Below are 20,068 nucleotides of genomic sequence, written 5' to 3'. Positions count from 1 at the left end.
AGTAACTAGCTTTTAAAAGATACACAACTTTCTTTTTATGTGACTGATCTGTGGCAGTCCCATTAGAACAAGATATATGCTTTCACATTATCCTGACAAGGGATTACACTAAATAAAATGTTTTTGACTGACATGAGTTTCCTATTACTCAGTTTGTCCTTTGCTGCCAAAACAGGAATGCAAAGAAACACGTAACAAGAAAGTAGTCCTTTGTCCCCAGGCTCCTTGAAATAACTTGTAGGAATGCGGTATTACTCAACCAGCAATGAAATTCATGGATGTTCTTGATTTTGGCTTTTCTAATGTCCTTCCTCCTATTCTAACCATTATAATATACCCTTTACAAATCTTTCTGTTTCTCAAAAGATTATTACCACAATGGTGGAGAATTCCTTGACAATAGGTTTATTTTGATAGTTCTCCATTTTTACAGAATTTTTCTTTCATCTCAGATTAGCAATTTTTTATCGCTTGCCTCATACATTATGCTTTCATATTTTGTTTTCAGTCCAGGAGATGAAAAAAGTGAAGATGAACATAAGCTGTATCACAACAATCTTGAAACAGTAAGAATGTTGATCCTGGAAAACTATGGCCAAAATAGAATAAACCAGTTGCTGAAGCATCCTCAAACAGACAGCCCATGGTCCAGTTTCCAATACATTCAGCAAGACATTTAGCTCCTTATACTGCATGTTAGCATTACAACTCCAGAAATACATATTTATGTGCAGAAACACCTCCCATTGCACAATGCTTTGTGGAGAAAGGCATTCTTTCTCAATTAACTGAGTCAAAAGAAGGATCCCTCCCTGGCCAAACCAACATGTTAAATGTGTCCCTGCTAGAAATAATTATTTCTGTATATAATATTTGTTCTCCCTATCGGAAGGCATGCATTGGAGTTGATGCTTTTTACATTGCCACTGATGTATCCACCAACTGGAGGCCAGAAACTATAATAGATTTAACTGATTGACAGAATCCTCCAACCCACTGTCAAAAGGGTTGTTTGTGCACATTACTGAAGCAGAGACAAATCAGAACCCTGGTGGCCCAGAGGCAGGAGTCCTACCAGATGAGCCAAATGGGAGGGGAGAAGAAACTGACTGATGCTTCTCAGCCGGCAGTTGCTCTTTGCATATCTTATCACTGGGTCTGAATCGGCAGCTCAAGCAGTTCCTTAGCCTAATATTCACCGTTTCCATGGAATCTGATGTTTCTGCCTCACCAAGTCAAAATTGTGAAACAATTACGATCTATATCTAACTACCCTGGTGGTTCAAGTAAGCTATGCACTTGCTGCCAATCCATGTCTAAATGTCGGGTCCAACTGTATCACCTCATTAAGCAATATTTTCCCAACAATTTTGTGTATGTAAACATTGAACAAAAGGCTAAATATTGTACCCCCCCCCCCAAAAAAAAAGAGGAGAGAACTGAATACTGCACAGCAGGGTTCAATGTTGGCAGCCAAATGCCTTCCCTGCGGTTGGAAGACAGCTTGGGTAACTATTCCAAAGATTAATGAGCAATCAGTTCTAAATTAAACCAAAACCTATGTTTAAATCTCCCCCAAGCTCCCCTTCCCCACATACCCTTTGCAAGTCAGAACATAAGTTAGACTTGCAGAGATAAAATGCAGTAGCTGGCTTTTCATGTGTTGTAGAACATTATTAGCAGAGTGAAAAATTGCTTCTGAAACATTTCCTTCACATTTTTCATCATTTTTTTCCTAAGCAATTTGAAAGGAAATGGGCCATGATGAGGTTTGCAGTTTCTGCAACAGGATGTAGACAGAAGCTTTCTGTCAGTCATTCCTAGGAATGCTAAACTTGCCTTTTTTGAAGCTAGAAGAAAAATACTGGGTTTTTTAAAATCACGGCAGTTCTCATGAGCCACTTTCACACTGGATTTCACTTTTTAGCCATTGACAAAGCATCTTTGATAATATGAATAGGTTTTTCATACTGAGCATTGTTAAAGGGAGTCATTACCATCTGATGGCTTTTTCATAATAAAAATACGTGAAACCTTACAACTCCTCATCTCACCTCCAGCAAAAGATGGAGGGAACAGCAGGGGAAAATTTGTATGGCTATAGTCCGTGCTGAACTTTCTGGGCACAAAGGACTTCAGTCTCCAAGGATGTCAGTCCATTACCTTTTATCATTATGAATTTACCTGGAAGTCTGAAAGGTCCTTGACGTAAGGTACCCAAGGTTGCTTGTGAAAGCACAAGACTACATTCTATGTCTGAGTGTGTTCCTTTGAGTCCTGTGTTCTTAAACTCCAGTTTGTACATGGAATTCAGAAATATGAATAGAAAAGTTAAAAGAATGGAAAAAAGAAAACAATGTTTGTTCTACCTTTTAACAGCATGAATATATCTTCTTCTTTGCATCATGTATCATAGGCTGCAAAAAGACATCACCTTTACACCTCCACAAAATTTTTTCTGGAGGCACAAAGAAAAAGCAAACAAATGGCCATATCTTTCATCATACCACAAATGCCCAAATTTGTGGTCCCAACAACAGGTAATATAACTATGTGCTGCTATTTTGTGCTATTTTGCAGTTGGTATCTCCAATCACTCTGGACAAGTGCTCCCAGGGCTTCAGGGGCCTGATGCTGGTTGGATTTTCTCTGTTTGCAGAGCCATACCCTAGGTCGGTATCAATGGGCAATATGGGCATGCCTCTGCAAGCAGGGAGCCCCACTGACTCTGACTTGAGGCATGACTCTGCAAACAGGGTTCCCCTATTTGCAAATGCAAAGCTCAAGTGTTGTCCTACATGACTGGGCCCTTGGAGCCCCAGGATGTCTAGGGGCTTAACTCTGCGGTACGATGAGTGACATCTGGTTTGTCCAGTGAAGCACTAGCTGTGTCTGGACATATCCCTGCACAGCTCATCCATTTCATTTGGTGACATCTGTTTTGTCATAATGATATTGGGTAGCATTCCTTTAAATACTGTCGTTTTATAGCTCTTACTGTAGCAGCTACCAACACACTATTCTACTGTGTTTATCTAGGCATCCATAAATTTGTATACCATCAGTAAACACTCTTATTTAGAGCCTATTTGGGTCTACAAGATGTCCTCATATTTTTCATGATGCATAAAGAACTAAGGCATAAGAGAAAGTCTTTCTTTCTGAATGGTCCTTAAGTGGAAGCTACTCTTCTGCTATAAAACCTGCAGTCATCAGCTAAAGTACAATGAACTGCAGCCTATGTAGGGAATTTTTTAAGGGAAAATTATTACAAAGGGGAAACATAGAAGGAAATATGTTCCCATTAATGTTGACCTATGATAGTATGACTAGTAGAAACATGTGGCAGATGTCCATGCAAAAATGTCTCATGTCTGAATGTAAGCCTTAATTATAAAACTACTAAACAAATAAATAAAAAATGGCATGTCTCTCTCACTCTAAATAAATGTTATATATGTATACACACACACACATATGCATGCACACACACAGTCACACATATATATGTGCATATAAGGAGAGCAGCAATTCAGTACAAGTAACCAGGAAAAAAAAAGTAAATCAGTAAGCAAATCTATTCTTATATGCCCCTTCAATGGTAAAATGTCTATGCTACATGAAGAAATAATCAAACTGCAATGGAGATGTCACAGGTCAACTACAGTGATGGTAGTTATACAATGGAATTTAGATTACTATAATGGATTTCAAGCATTATCAAAAACTGTTTAAAGACCGTTTTAAAATACATTGCAAGAAATAAACTATATAATTTAATGTATTGTTTGCACGTGTTTGGTGTGGAAAAATAAAATTAAAAAAATACATCAATCTGAAAAATCATCTGCTATAAATAACAGATAATACTCAAGAAGAGAAAATCATTAACTTCCAATGAATCTTTCATAACATTTTTCCATATATTTGTGTGGCTAATGCATAAGCACAAACAAATTACTTTATTTATAAACAAACCCATTTCTATTATTCTTCATCACTGAAAGTTAGGCCCCTGAGATGATTCCTGGTTCCAACATAATCAATGAAGATGTTGGGACTTTCCCCAATATGTCATAAGACAGACATCCAAACTGTGACATCCACTAACTTCAGCTGCTTTTGAAAATATGCAGGTATCACATTTATGCCTGATTAGTTACTGTGCAATAACACACATATAGACTCCTTACTGCACAGTAACACTGTGTGTATGGGCTGACTTGGGACTAACTTTAGTCCCAAGTCAGTCCAAACACAGTATTAATGCACTTTAACACCTGCATGTGTAGATACCGGCCTATTCCTGCTTACTGCACAGTAATTTACTGAGTAGTAAATTTAAACTGGCATAAATGTGCATGTAGACACATCCAGAAATCTTGAATCATGACCCCCATTTTCCTGATCTAACCATTAGATCAAAGCGGTAACATCTCTGTGCACACATGCTGACATACTGGGGTTTTTTGAGACTAGAAATGATCATTTCTTTCTTGCTTTCTCCTCTTTTCAGGGTCTGTATTTTATATTTGTTACTAGAATTCCCTTCTGCTTCTGGTTTCACATGCATCTGCACATAAGCCCAGTAAGAAATATATATATATATATATCTGTTCTTTGTAGTTTCTGAGCAATTTCTCAGAGAGCAAGACCTGCCTGAAGAATACTGTACTCACCTTTGGAAGATTTAATTTGGGCTATTTCCATAAATGCAATCCATCTGAGAGCTGCTTGCACATGGTATGCTTGTTATTGGCAGGTCAAGCTTTCCCATCATAAAGTGATGCTAGTAAATGATTTACTTCATCCTAATTCAGTACTTAGATATGTAAACAAGAAAAATAAAGCATAAATGGGGAGAAAATCATAAATGAGTTCTTGTTGCTTTTGCCAAGCTGTGTGTTCATGTTATTTTATCACTATCTTGTTAGAGAGATTATTCTTTTAAATTCAAATAAATGGAAAGTAATGGAAAAATGAAAAAGGAGCTGAATTGCCTGTGAAAGATCTTCTGAATAAATACAGGTTTAGCACAATGGTTATTAATTTCTGTGGATCCAAAAGTGCCTTTTTCTGACGTATCAAATTATTCTTTTTATTTTACTTTCTATTATTCCTCTTTCTGCATATTTATTTTGGGTAACCAGTTTGCTAGGTGGACCTAGTATCACTGACAGTTCTACAACATTTTATTTTCCCTACCCATTCAAGATTTAATTGAAAATTCAATTAAATGGGGCCTATTCCATTAGGCACCTACATGTGATTCTGTTCTACCCTGTTTAAGTCCAGGAAGTTAATGCTTCTGCTCTAGTGACACAACATCACCTTACCCTTAAGACATCACCTTTCCCTTTTAGTGTAAATCCCTTCCACAAGGAAGAATGTCCAACAATGCGGTTTGTTTGATTTAAATGCACAACTTTAGTTAGTTTGGTTTAATTTTCTTGAAAGACCCTTTGCAAGCACGCCTTTACATGTTATCCTACTATTGGTTCAGGAACTAAATGCTGAAATGTTAGTATCTCATATGGAATGAACTTTAGTCTAAACTGGTACTTACATTCCCATAAGAACCTGTGAAAAATCTGGAAATATACAGTTAAAAGGAGAGGTTAATCAAAGGCTAATAGTTCTTAAGACTTAGTAAAAACGAAGCATAGGGGACTGAATGGAAAGGACACTTTAACAGATTTTCACATGTTAACTCATTTCAGCTGGAAGTCCCACAGGAACATAAAGTGGCTATTCTACCTCTGTTGGTTGGACGAGAATAGTCTAGGGATACACTGAGACATTACTGTCTAATGAATCTGAAATCAGTTGTGGGGAAGGTGTTAAAAGGTACATTTAGGAATTCAAAAAAAGGAATACTCTTAGGTACAGCTTAGATTAGAAAACCCAGCTACATTAGGAAAAAGGGAATCAATCCTGAAGTGACTTGGAGGATTCTTGCCTCCTACAGATACAAAATGAGTCTTACAATTTGGATTCCATGGAGCATAATTTAATACCTGAATAGGACTATGTAAATAACTGATTTTCTGGCCTGGTTTCCAAACAAAAAACAAAACAAAACAAAACCCTGCTTACAAAATACCCAAAGTTTTTTTCTTTCTTTCTTTCTTTTTTTACCTAAAATATTCAATATGACATCAAATGAAATATGATGGCTTAGGCACGTATATAAAGGGCTAGATTCCAAAAACTACTAGAAGACAAAGAGATGCTGCTGCCCTACTTTTATGTGGTACCCCAGGAGTTAGATCACTGATGCATGATGAGGGAGACCAAGGTTCTTTCCCTGAAGAGACTTCGAGCAGGGTCTTGGGTACGTTAGCGCAGGGTGCTCTCGCTCTCTTCTTTGGAAAGTGCATACATTCACTTTATATAGATAATTATACATTTATGGGAACAGAGACATGAACCAAGGTCCCTTATCTTTTGGGGGAATGTCCCACTCACCAGGCCACAGACACGCTCTTAATTTTTCTCTCTTTGGATCTGTGTATGTTTAAATAGTACATGCAAATCAAAATAGCTGCAACAAGAAGGACTGAGGGAAACCCAGTCCAGAAAACCCTAAAGCCTTATGATTAGAGAACACTTTGGAGGTATGGGTTCAAATCCTCAAGAAGTAGACAGAATTAAACCTGAGTTTTCCATTTACTGTGTCTAGTTTACAAAAGTAGGTAGGTATTTTAATACACCCCCTCCCCTCACCCCCTCAAAAAAATTAAAAATCCAGCTCAAACTATTCGGCAACTTCAACCTGGAATTTGCAGGTTAACTGAAATGGCTTTATTTGGTGAAAGTATGTCACTGAAAAAAAATCATCCATCTCTAAAAAAAGAGTATTGTAAGGTGCAAGCACAAAAGAAAAGCACTTACGAACAAACCTTCAGCTATCCTACAGCAAATATACCCATTTTGTAAAACAAAGGAAAACTATAGATAGCTTACTTGACAACTTGGGCATTTCTCCTGCTGAGCAGAATCCTTAAGAAAACTAAGAAATGCCACAGCAGCTTTTATGGTATCGTCTTCCCCAGGGTACAAATTACATTTTGACTCTTGGAAGGGGAGAGGGGGAGTCTGCAAAAAAAATTGGGCTGCCCATCACAATATCCTAATAGAATCAGAGACCTCCCCAGGTTACGATTTTCAAATCTTACAGTGGGGCTCTTCTCTCTTATGGGGAGACCCAGCCCCCCCCCCCCCCCCCAAGCTCCCATGTAATTTGAACCCTGCTCTTGCCACTTCCTAGTGCAGAAAAGTGAATAGCTACAGAGGATTACACTTCTTTGGATTTCCCCACACTGCAGTAATCCATTGACAACCAGGATAGGTTGGGGGTCTAAATCAGGATACTGGCTCACCACTGAGCAGGCCATTAAACAGAAGCAGTCCACCTTTCCACCTCCCTTTCCTCATGAAGTTTGTTGAATATTCTGTAGCTATAATTTCATATCTGCTTAGGCAGGCATTTTTCATTTGTTTGTTTGATTTTAATTTGGTACTTTCCAATACTAACTGAAAAGTGTCATTTAAAAATGTGAAATTATAGTAGGCAACCAATACTTGTTGAAAGCACACAGGACACAGAATTTTTTAGCAATTCTCCTCTATATACCATTGTTTCTATATACCATTAAACCCAAATGTTTAAGGGTTGGGACAGGGATTAAGGCTTAAATTAGCTTTACAGATGCTAAAAGAAACGTAGTTCTGTGAGGCTAAATTTACAGCAAGAGGTCCTGAGTTTCTTGTGGGGACTTTGAAATATTCAGTCCAATATTTTTAGTTTTACCTGTTCCAGAGTTATCTGTAAATCTATATATTAGACACATATACCTATTGCTGTCTTTGTTTTTTTAAACTGGAATTGAAACTAGGCAAAGCCAAAAACTGCTGGAATATTACATAGATTTTTGTTATAAAGGCTAGAGCATGTGTGTAAAGTACTTTTAGTATTATCAGATCAAAGTGGGCAAAACTCAGAATTACTATTCCCTCAGAAGAGCTGCCAATGAATGGCATCAATTCCAAACATTTCTGCCTGAGGTTAAATGTGTATTTGAAGATAAAGTACCCTCATCGAAGTTGACCTAGCATACCATGAATAAGCAACGCTTTACAATAACCATGCCACTCTGAAATATAGGATAATTTCCTCCCTATTCCTCACCTCCTAATATCTGTCATGCACAAATCTTATATTTGCTATGAGATAATTCATAGCAAGGAGAGCAGAAGGAGAGCAGAAGGCACTAAAAAGTCAAGTCTGCCAGTCATTATTTCTGCACTATCACAGTAGATTTCTATCAAATTTACCATAATCAAGAGGCCAAACTATGGTTATTCAAATACCATAAAGTGGCAACAATCAGTTAAGGCTGATATTAATGATAGGTTAATGGTTTAAAGAAACATCAACTTTTCCCACAAATATGTACAGTCACCACAATCTTGAAATGGTAAAACCTAAGCAAATGATTCTGTACAAATATAAATTTCACAGCTTAAAGCTATTTTCACCTACCTTTCTCTATTACTTCAGGAAACCAATTCTCTTATTCCAATTCTTCTGCACAACTAAAATTGATAAGTTCCAGAATTAGAAGAAAAGGGTACATTTGCACTTTAATCACTTGTCTGGATTTGCTGAACATAAATCAGACTTTAAACTCCCCCAGCATGCCAGAAACTATATTCATGTAGCAGTACTGACATCACTTAACAGCTTTATATGCATGGTGCTTTATGCCACAGAAAGTCATTGAATCTATTGGTTTGATTGTTCTTGCAGCTTGGAGCACAGAACATAAATGTAAAAAAGGAGCCTTATATTGCTTGGTGTTCTGAACTGAAATCATATCAATTGTGCACCATCACTGGAAATATAGTGACTAACACAAGTCACTTATATGAAAAAAACAAAATTGTGCTCTAAGGGTGCATGAGCAGTACTGGAAAGAATATAGACATAGGTCTATACAGTGAAAACTACAGTTGCACTTGAATGTGGATATGCATAGGATTTACTTAGTCCAAGACAGGACTACTCCATGTCAATATGCCAGAACTGACACCCACTGATCCCCAACAAAGCTTTTCTGACAAAACTGCTATAGTGTTTTGGTAACCCTTAGGGAAATGCATGATTAGACAAAACTTCTGTTGTTTAATTCTGTGAATCTTGTAAAAGTTGCAATCACTTCGAGAGTACTATAAGTTAGTGTTAGTGGTTGATTTATTTGATCATCACTTGTATAGTTCCTATTTAAGAATTAAGAAATTGTTATTTCTGAGCACTTTTTTGTAACGCCTCCATCGTTTTCAAAATATATTGGATCATATACCTTGGTAGAGATTAAAATCTGCCCTGCAATCACTCATATTAATTCCATGAGGGTGTGACAATGTCAACTGGTGCAGTACTGCCAAGGCTTGAATGGCACTACTCCTGCCCCCCATCAATCAGCTTCCATGGGGATTGACTGCTACCACAGCAGCAGACAATCTCTCTGCTAATCTCCTCTAACTGTTGTTGACCTATCTCTGCTACCTCCTCCCAAGTATATAATAAATCAAGTACATTTTACATGAAAAATGAAGTAATTACTCTGTGAATCCAATGGCTAATTGCACACAGAGGCCTTTGGGAGATGTGGGACAAATTCATGTCAGATTTCAAAAGGCAGAAAAAGGAAACTGAAGTTAATAACTCCTCAAATACTGACAGATTGAGGAAAACTTGAAATGCTCCATTTCTTCAGATGAAACAGATTCACCATCTATGGGAATTAGAATAGTCTAGCCATTTATGTCGTTCTGCATGGATCATGGAGGAAATACTGTTTTGTCAAGAGTAACTTAATATTGAATAAGTGTCTCCTTTGTCCACAGTCTGAAAACACAATAGAGCATTGCTAAGATCGAAAAGTCAAAGGAACACTAAAATTAAAGTCACCTATACAACCTTAATTTGGTCACTTTGTGCATTATAATCAGCAGGGATCCTGGCTTTCTCTGATAAAAAAATCCACAATTTTCAGATTTAAAAATTAACTCCCATTTTTCCATGATCAAAATTATTAAGAATCCTGGTTTTCTCTAAAAAAAAAAAAAACTCCAATTTTTGGATTTAAAAAAGTAATCCAAAATCCACATTTTCACTTGATTACAATAAAACATCACTATACAATAAAACAACCCCAAATCCCTGCTTTTCCATGATCAAAATGAAACGTCACTATATACATACATACATAGTATGTATATAGTGGCGTTTCATTTTGATCACAGAAAAGCAGGGATTTGGAGTTACTTTTTTAAGCGGAAAATTGGGGATTTTTTTTTATCAAAGAAAACCAGGATCCTTGATTATAATATAGTCTTTAATGTCTCCCTCATCAATCTGTTTGCCTCTCTCTCCTCCAATGGTGTAACTAGCATAGGCAACAGGGAGAACCACAATGCTAACTTGTGGGGGGGGAGGGCAGAGAAAGCAGTGCTGTTGGCAGCCATGTGTTTGTAATCATGTTCGTGATTACAGTGACAACTGGAAGTTGCTACATCCACTCTGCCCTAGGTGCCCAGCCATGTCCCTACACTACTGCTCCTCCCACTTAGCTTTCAGTGACTCACCTCTCACATTCTGTGTCCTTGCTCATTTCTCACCCTAGTCTTCCTCCTTAGTCTTCTCATGTATCTCAGTGTTCTCAACTTCCCCGTTGGTCTTCTCTTAGTCTCTTTACCCAAAGAGTGCCATTTGTTTCCTATTACCACCCAGGCCTTTTGTCTCCCCTGAATCTCTCTTGTATCCCTCTGTCCACCAGTTCTCCATCCCAGCTCCTTGCCTCTTCACCAGTCTTCTCCCTGGCTCTTAGACCTAGTTTTCTAGCCAAGTCAAATCACATCTTCTCATGCCATCCAACTCAAATTTTCTTTCTTCTTAACTCCACTAACTATCTCCACCCCAAATTCCTTCACCTAATCAATTCCATGTGCCCTTCTGCATGATGCCCTATGTTTGGCTCTGATTCCTTGTTCATTTGAACTGGGTGGCTTCCTGGTAAGTGGTCCATGGTAACTAAATGCCACAGCAAAGGGGAGATTACATTTCTGTTTTCTCTTTCGGTACCCCATCCAATGCTGACATAAAATAGGTAGAAGCAGGGTTTACAAGAAAACAGAAAAGCTACAGTTGCCAATGTTTTGTTATATGAAGGATGATATATATGGTAGTGTATTGCAGTTACAACCACAAGATATAAAACAAAGGCAAGTTTATACTAATCGATGCTGCAAGATGCAATGCCGCATAGATTTATACAGTCTCTATGAAGAGGCATTATATTGCAGACATGACAGAAAGAAGGGCAGATTCTTTTCAGAGCATTTCTGTTAGAGCTGTGTGAAGCTTCAGTCACTAATTTGATTCGGCGGAGATTTGGCCCAATTTGGTGGCTGAATCTCTGAATCCGAATCAAATCAGGAGACCCTTTAATCTCTCTGAATCAAATAAGAACCCTCTGAATCAATTCAAAGAGATTTGGAAAGATTTGATGATTCAGACACAGACACAGCTTTAAATGTTTTTTCTATATACCTCAAGGTACCAGGTGGCTCATGAATGTCCTACAGTAGCATCCCACAGTAGCATTGGGTGGGTGGGGGGGGGGGGGTTCCCCCAGCACACACAGCAGCAGACCCAGAAGTGGACCCAAAGCACTTCCGGCAACTTCTGGCACTTCCGGTCGACTTTTGGGTCCAACCAGGGAGTGCTTTGGGGCTCACCCCCTCCTCAGGCTCTGCTCAGCGACTGGTGCCTCCTGGGTCTGGGGCACACCTGGGGTCCCCCTGCAACTGATCACCGAGCCAGCGAGGTGTAGGGAGACCTCCCATGCACTTGGCAGTGGACCCGGAAGTGGACCAGAAGTACTTCCAGTCCACCACTTCTGGGTTCACCACTGAGCACACCGGGGGGGGGGAGGCATGCTCCCATGGGATGTTGCATTCACCCCACTATCACAGCATTTATGAGCCATGCCTGGTACCTTGAGGTATGTAGAGAAAACATATAAAGCTGTGTCTATGGGTGAATCACTGATTCTCCAAATCAGCATCAAATCTTCAGATTAAAATTTGGCTAAATCGAATAAGGGCAGTGATCTGAATCAACTAATCGAATCACTGTCCCCGATTCAGGTTGAATCCAAATCCAAATCAAATACAGCCTGTTTCTCACACCCCTAATTTGAGACTGAGTCCAATTTGTGACTGAGTTTCAGGAGAAAAAACTAAATTTTGAGTGCTCTAATATCCCTTTTTACATTTCCCCCCATCTCTTCAACAGTGAAAGATTTAGCAGAGGAAAGAAACACCATCAGAGTTATATTTTGCAGTGCACTTTTGAGAACCCAACCTCCTAAAAAAATTGCATATGGGACATGCGTTACTCTTTTGCTGATTAGAGTTGGACATAAGAGGTGCATCCCTTGGTGCATAAGAGTGCACAAGTGTGTGTGGCCCTGGGCTGCTCTCTGCCATCATGCTTAGACTGCTACTAGTATCCAAACTAGATAGTTTAAAATGTAGGTATACCTTTAGAATAGCTTTGCTGCTGATGTACTTAGAGGCTGTTTTAAAAATGTCTACAAATTTCCAAAATACATTTTGAAATATTTAAAGGATATTTAGTGAAGAAAAATTAGTTTTTATTTCTGTTTTTGTTACAAAATTAGAACACAATGTAAAATTTAAATTTTCTGTAAAACATTTAATCCTGGTCAAAAAAAGTAATTTGTAATTAAAAATGAAATGGCCACCTATAATATTAATTTCTCAAAATTCCACTGAGCAAAAACATATTATTCAGACATTGCATGTTATCACTGTTGAAATATAGGTTTTAAAATACATTTGTACTGAATCCTTTATAAAATTATGTCTCCTTTTGAAATTTGCTGGCTGGCAAAAATATTTACTATTAAAGATTTACTATTAAAGAAGCTGGAGACAAAAATAAAAATGTATCAGTTCTTTAAACTTTAGTTCTCTTTATTAATGGAGCAAGCACACTTTTTGAAACAAGATGCAAAAACTGTCTATTTTCACAAATGTGTATACATCCTAAATTGTGTCATAAAGATCAAATTACAATTAAGATAGTGATGTGACTCTATTTTTTTTATTTGATAACAGAACTTTTCCTTTTTCCCAGCCTTTATCCTGACTACAAGAAAAAAGGTGCTTTATACCATTAACCAACACATATCCTGTTCTCAGTGGTGGTTTAGTTTTGCTATAATCCCAAGGAGTTTAGATTCTGTGGAAAGTATTGAATGCTGTCTTCTGAAATATATTACTAATCACTTTCTCTTCTGAAGCATCTGTATAGACCTGTGTGAAAACTGTCTGACTTTTAGAACAGGTTTTTATTTTCCCCTGCATCCATCTCTCAGGCCTCATAGTGCTACCTATCCTCAAAAGGCCTCCTTTTGCTTTTTAATTTCTTATTTGTTTCTACATATTTATCATGCTTGTCATGTTCGTTAGTTCCTCTAAAGGACAAATTAAAATCATTACAGGAAAAAAATGCTGCTGCATCATGAACAGAGTTTTCCACCTTTGAACCTCTTGGGACTCCCATTCTTGGTGAATTGCTCGTATTAGCTGGGTGGTGATAAGGCATTGAGTTCCGGGGATGATAAGGCACTGAATCTGACACACAAAGGATAAATGAGAATTGCTGATAGAAAGCTGTTCTACTTTTACATTCATTGTGAAGGGAGGTGGGTGTATTTCCATCTCCTGTCAGGTACCTGAAAACAACAGACCTTATCCCTGCTTGATCTCAATGGGTTACCTTCATAAGCTCTTTAAAAGTTATATATGGAAGCTTGGAGTAAGCCGATTAGCAACGGTTGTTTGCAATCGGACATCAGCAAAGTACATAATAAGAGTGAAACATGACCGAGAATACAGAAGGAGGTTGGGGGTGAGATCTAGCACTGTTACTTTAAGAACTGGCTGTGAGGGTCACACAAAACTCAGAAAATGCCCGTTTGGATTTATATTCATAACCCCTTTCATGCTGAGGCAGATTCCCTCTCCTTGAAGAAGGCACCTGTACCACCACTGTTTGAACTGCAAAAGCTTCATTTTTTTATACTTTTTATGCTATATATACACATGCACCTATACATATACATACACATACACATATACGCACGTGTGTGTACACATGGCAGAACTACTAGTGCTGAGCAAACTATATACAGCCTAAAATCCTATTCTAAATAGACTCTAGCTTGCCTTGCATATTCTATAATGAGTACTGAGCTCTGATAGGCCATTTGTCAGTATTCAAACAAAACCAGTGATCAAAAGAACACAAAAGGAGAGACTTGATTAAAAGTAAAAATAACACAAAATAACACGTAAAGAGCTAACATTCTTTATGAGTCTCCTTTCAGATTAGACCCCCCTTCTTTACTGAATCTTCAATGTAATATCATTATAGACAGATTGTCCTTGGATATCATGTTTACTTCATCCTACTGTTTCTCCTTTGCTAATGCAGAAGCGTCTGCTGGACATCACCACAATTCAGGCATACCAAATAAATCAGATAATATTTGAAGTGCAGGCAAGATGCAGGGTTCTATTTATCCAGAGTATTTATGGCTAAGTACAGGTGTTCAAGAGGTGGAAGTTGTCAAGCCCTACTCTAAGTGCCAGGATTAGGTCAGGAACAAGCAGAACATGTTAACCCTTGTGTGGGCGGGGGTGGGGGGAGAGGGGGATGGGGGCTCGGAGATGGCCAAGCCACCCTGATTGGCTGGCAGGGACAGCATGGCTGCCCACCTGAACCTGATGAGGCAGCGACTCATCATGGCATGTGCCCTCATGGCCATGAGCCACAAGCAAGCCATCCTGCGCATGTCCACCCAACTCTTCCTGCACCCACTAAGCACGTATATGTCAGACACCTGGGGTCTGTGTGTTTGTGTGCGTGTGTGTAAGTATGTGCATGTGCATGTGCATGTCCTGGACACTTGGGTCCTCTGTGTATGTGTGCCCCAGATGCCTGTATTCCCTCCCCACCAATCCTGGTAGCCCTGGCCCTGTACAGCAGCAGGCTCCCTGTATCTGCAAAGCCCTGGCCAAACAGCTCCTCACCAGTGTGAACTGGGAGCTCTCCCTGGATGAGCAGGGTGTGAGGACCTCTTCAGCCCTGGGCTTCTCTGGCCCTGCATCATGGGCACCACTGTACACAACCCAGTCCTGGGAACCATGACCCATCCTCTCTCCCTCCCAAACTGCTCCCCCAAGGCACACACCAGGGTTGTGAAGGAATGTGGTCTGAGGAAGAGACTTGCATCATAAAATGTTGAAGCTGCCAACTGTTAGTGTATTTATTAAACAAAAACTGTGGAAAATTGCCTGTGCCAGAATTTGGAACCTTCTTCTCAGTTAACATTGAAAGAGTGGGGAAGGATCCTGGCTGCAAGTGGGTGATGATGTTGAGAGGAAGAGGGAGTTGGGCAGCCACGGGGGCTCAGCTCAACAAAGACAAAATCTCAGGGTGGTGGGGGGGAATGCTGTGTGAGAAACTGCTACCCATTGGTTTAATTAAATCTTGCAGCTGCCAAACTTTGTGTGTACCTAATAAAGAAAAAGCTGTGGAACACTGCCTACTCTGGAACTTGGATCAGAGCCCAGGGGGCTGTCATTCCTCACAGAGGCTGTATCGCTCCCCTGCAATGGGGTCTGGGGTTGTATTGGCTTGACCTGTTGGGCTGATGGGCCATCCCCTCCATCCCCATTCTGAGTGCTCCTGTGCCCTTCCGGGACTGGCCTGAAGCCTCTTTGAGGACCTGCACCTACACTAGCGACCAGCAGCATCTGGGGATAGTGGGTTGGCCCCGGAAGGAAGGTTGAGTCAATACCAGTCCTACCAGTGGGTCATGGGCAGCCTGGTCGCTCTCCTCTCTCCCAATGCTGCTCCCCACAGCAGGACCCACTGGACACTTCCTGTCTTCTTGGACCATGAGTCAGGGGCTCCCATATGTCCTAACTCCTGTTTCAGCACTCCCCCCAACTCCCAGCATCTCCCAATCAATCTATGGTGCAGAGCACTGTCCCAGAGCTGCCATCCAGGGCCCCCTGCCATAAGACTCTCAGGCACATTGGTCAAAGGAGGAGTCCCTAGAGAAGGGCTTCCTATGCCAGGCAGGAGAGGACAACAGTCTCCTTGTGGGAGATGGCACTGATGCCACTCAGGAGTGTTGTAGCTGATCCCAAATGGTCTTTGACCCAGCGCATAAATTCCTTATTCTGGTGCTGCAACTTTCTTCACTCTGTAATGGCACTGGTGACCTCCCTCAGATATTGGGTGGCCATCTACAGATAACATTCTTGGATTTTGCAGTGTGTTCCTGGGCCTGGATGGCTTACTCAAGTGCTGCAGCAGTGAGGATGCAAGCAATCACTGACCTGTCCATTCTAATCCCTAATATTGAGGGTCCTACTTGGTTCTAATTTGGCTGGTGCCATCTATGCACATGTCTCCAGCTGACTATTTTGGATCCAGCATTTTGGGCTCCATAACCAGGTCTTCTGTGCACAAATGAGGAGTCAACAGACAAGGGAGGCACTGAAGGACCTATGGTGAGTCTCCTGTCCAGATCCTTTCTCCCATTCTAGGTTAGATGCTGCATCACTGCTTGGGACTGACCACACCTTCATTCTGCCTTCCAGCTGGGAAAATGTGGATGACTGGATTCCATTTCCCTTCTTTTTGAGCCAGAAGGCCTGGGAACACAAGCATCTGGGGCTGGAGGGATGAATCTTCTCTGGTTCTCTGGAAGGATTGGCATGGCAAGAATGGGAAGGATAATGCTAGAGAGAATTCTCATTTCCTGCCACACCTTAACTAGTGCTCTGCTGAATGGTGGCTGGAGGTGCACCAAAGAAATCTGGAGTTGCAACTGTTGTAACACCTTAGCTGTAGGGCTCAAAAAAAGCTTTTGGTGTCTTTCAGGGTCTGCTTGGGTGCTGTTCTGTGTAAAGTGGTTCTGCGTCAACATGCTGGGATTTCTCAGGAAAGCAACATGACCTTGAGGGATGGGGTGGCCAGTTGCCAATTAACCAGATTTATGGTCCCTCTCAATATAACAGACTGATAAGTCCCCAACAACAGTAAGAGGTACCAACTCTGGTGCCTCTGCTTTATTCCAGACACAGGGGCTGGGGTTTAAAAGGCACAAAGTCATTGAGGACCATCAATAAATCAGTGTCATCACTCTTCCACTTGGACAATCATCAAACCGAGAGCACACTGAATATCAGAGTAGGCAATTCTATCCTTCCCCATGAGCATACACCTACTTACAAAGGAATAACATTATACCATTCCCTCCCTCACCTATAAACATTACATTCAGAAGATCAGCAGTAAAGTTGCTTCATGGGTACTTGCCTTAAGATAGTTGTTCAGCACAACATGGGGTGCCAACTTCAAAGTGCTCAGAATCACTGCACTTGCAGTGGTATATGCCCCAAAAGATTACTGTGCTCTTGTACAGTCCAGAAGTTGTTGGACTAAAAAGCTTGACACTGTACTTAACAGTGCACAGAGACTCATAACAGGCTGCACAACTTACACACAGATGTATTCCCTGCACTCTAAGGCATTAGACCAAGTGACATAAGAAGACAGACCCTAATTGCTCCCCTGCTGCCAAGTTGCTGTGCCAATGGAAAGCCCAGCAGGCCAGGTAGTGTGGCCTTGTGTGTTGTACAAAATTTAGAAAGGAGTTGGGGCGAATGGATATGAAATGATTGTTTAGAGTAACCTGGTCTGAAATCTATATTCCTACAGTATTTTATACCAACACCAAACAAGTCCCCCATTGGGCACAACCTTGACAGAAGTGGAACAAACTAAGATCTAGATAGACTCTTTGAAACAACACTGTACAAGATGAACATCTTTGATAGCCCCCTGTGGGTATCTACACTGTTCAGTAAACAGCACCACACTTAACTGAAAGCTTCAATCTTTACAAATGCCCAGGTGGGGTACATGGAATCTGCACATTGAGCAGTGGCCTACAGCTGGCCAAAGGGAACAAGGTGGGAGTGGAATTGGAAACAGGGGCTTCATTGCCTTGGGTCACTGAGAGCCTCAGGGTAGGGCTAACCCAGCACTCAGGCAGACCCCACAAGCTCTGGCTGAGGCTACAGTACCAGCCTGGGACTGGAGGTTCTCAGGGTGCTGCAAAGCCCCAAGGTTTACTGGTGGAATGTGAATTAATGCAAGTCACAATGAGATCTGGTACAGATGTTCCATACAGCACTCTAACCTACAGCACTGAAGTGTCATAGCATAGCTTACCATGCAATAAGTGTAACTTCTTTACCAGGCCTCCATGGCCCCTGGCACTGTACTATATGAGTGCTTCACTCTCCAGAGGGGGAAAAAACAAAACAAAAGAAAACAAACAAACAAACATACAAACAAACAAAAAAAATCTTGCTTCTCGCTGCCTTAAATACATTTATCCACACATGATGAGGACACTAAGTACTTCTACTCCATTTTAGAGATGAGGAACTCATAAAGTTATTGGGCATTTATACACATAACTTTCTGCCCTGTGATGCAGTGGAGATCTGCCACTTCTTAGCAGACTCAGTTAATCAAGTCTGCTCCACACACGAGCTGACATGCAATGTGCTGTGCTGTATGCAGTTGTATAAATGGCAAAACACATCTCAGTGGACAGAAAATGCCAGCAGTGCACTTTTGAACTAAAGCACCTCCAAGGTGTTTTAGTTCAAAAGCACACCACCACCATTTCCTTCATGCTGATGTGCATTTCACCACTTACACAGATGCACGCGTCACAGTGCTGGACACTTTTCAAAGTGCCCGGTGCTGCAGCGCTTCCACGTATAAAAAAGCCTATTATGTCTACAACATGAGCACAGAGTGCTCAGGAATTTATATTTAAGTTAATCAAGTTAGATACCTAAATAGGAGAAAGGCTTCTAATTACCTCTGAGTATCTGAGCCCAAATAACATTCCCACGGTCACAGAGGATGCTCCTTGTGCAACAGGAATTGAACCCATTTCTCTTAGCCAAAATTAGGACTGTAACCACTTCACTGTAAATCTTCCCACCTTTACTTATCAGCCTCATGATTCTGTTGGACTCCAGGTACTGAAATGGGGAAATATATATTTTAATTATTACTCATTTGAATTCTATTTCTAGATGAGACTGTTGAGCTAGGAATCTATATCAAGTCTCCAAAATATCATGACTATAATTGTTGAATTATTTGCAATTAAATCAGCTCACATAATTTGGTTCATGTATAATATTGGATATTTTCCAAGATTATCTTAAAAACTAGAGAATTTTAACATATTTTAGTTCAATTGGCTTCTTTTTATGCTGTCAATTCACATTATTGGCATACCTTTAAACCTGTAATATATTTAAAACTTGACATGTAATATCCTAAAAACTGCAGAATAAGTTACTACTAAAATTTGTGTTTATAACACTAATTCTTAGACCTTCATAGAACTTGTTCATCCATAAATTTCAGGTGCCTTACTAAGGAAATATGAGCATGCTGATTCTTTCCACACGGAAAATTGAAATGATGAGAGTTGAAACTTCTTGTCCAACAGCATTCAATGAATCATTGATAGAGGTGAAAATAAAATACAAATGTCATGACTCCCATTTACAAACTCTACTCACTCTGCCTACTTTGCACAAATTAGGGCACAGATAATAAATACATAAACCATTGTACAAGATATTGAGCTAGGTGAATTGGTTCAGAAAAACAAGAACTAACACCTTTAATAAAACTGTTGTTTTGAGGCTCATAAAAACTTACATAACTTTTTTCTCCATCTACAACCTACTTAAAACATTTTTGTACCCCTGAACACATTCTAATTTCTGACAGTAGGGAAATACTTTCCTCCCCTAGGAATGCTCAGCATGCTACACCTTATGGTTATACTAC

At 40.0% G+C, this 20,068-nt stretch overlaps 1 protein-coding gene across 5 annotated transcripts in view; it reads right to left on the bottom strand.

The window, feature by feature from the left end:
- Nucleotides 1-20,068, bottom strand: part of PCDH9 (protocadherin 9) — a 1,019,420-nt gene that overhangs the window by 235,083 nt on the left and 764,269 nt on the right. The window contains exon 5 of one of the 5 annotated variants that reach the window (XM_059722502.1): nucleotides 8,546-8,598. The exons of the other annotated variants lie outside the window; for them this stretch is intronic. Coding sequence (XP_059578485.1) covers nucleotides 8,555-8,598 — 44 coding nt within the window. The 3' untranslated portion in view covers nucleotides 8,546-8,554. The remainder of the gene's footprint in view (nucleotides 1-8,545; nucleotides 8,599-20,068) is intronic. 5 annotated transcript variants of the gene reach the window in all.

The sequence above is a fragment of the Alligator mississippiensis genome, chromosome 1 (genome assembly GCF_030867095.1).
Source record: "Alligator mississippiensis isolate rAllMis1 chromosome 1, rAllMis1, whole genome shotgun sequence".
NCBI lineage: Eukaryota > Metazoa > Chordata > Crocodylia > Alligatoridae > Alligator > Alligator mississippiensis.
The sequence above is the reverse complement of the archived record's forward strand: the minus strand, read 5'-3'. Positions and strand labels throughout refer to the sequence as shown.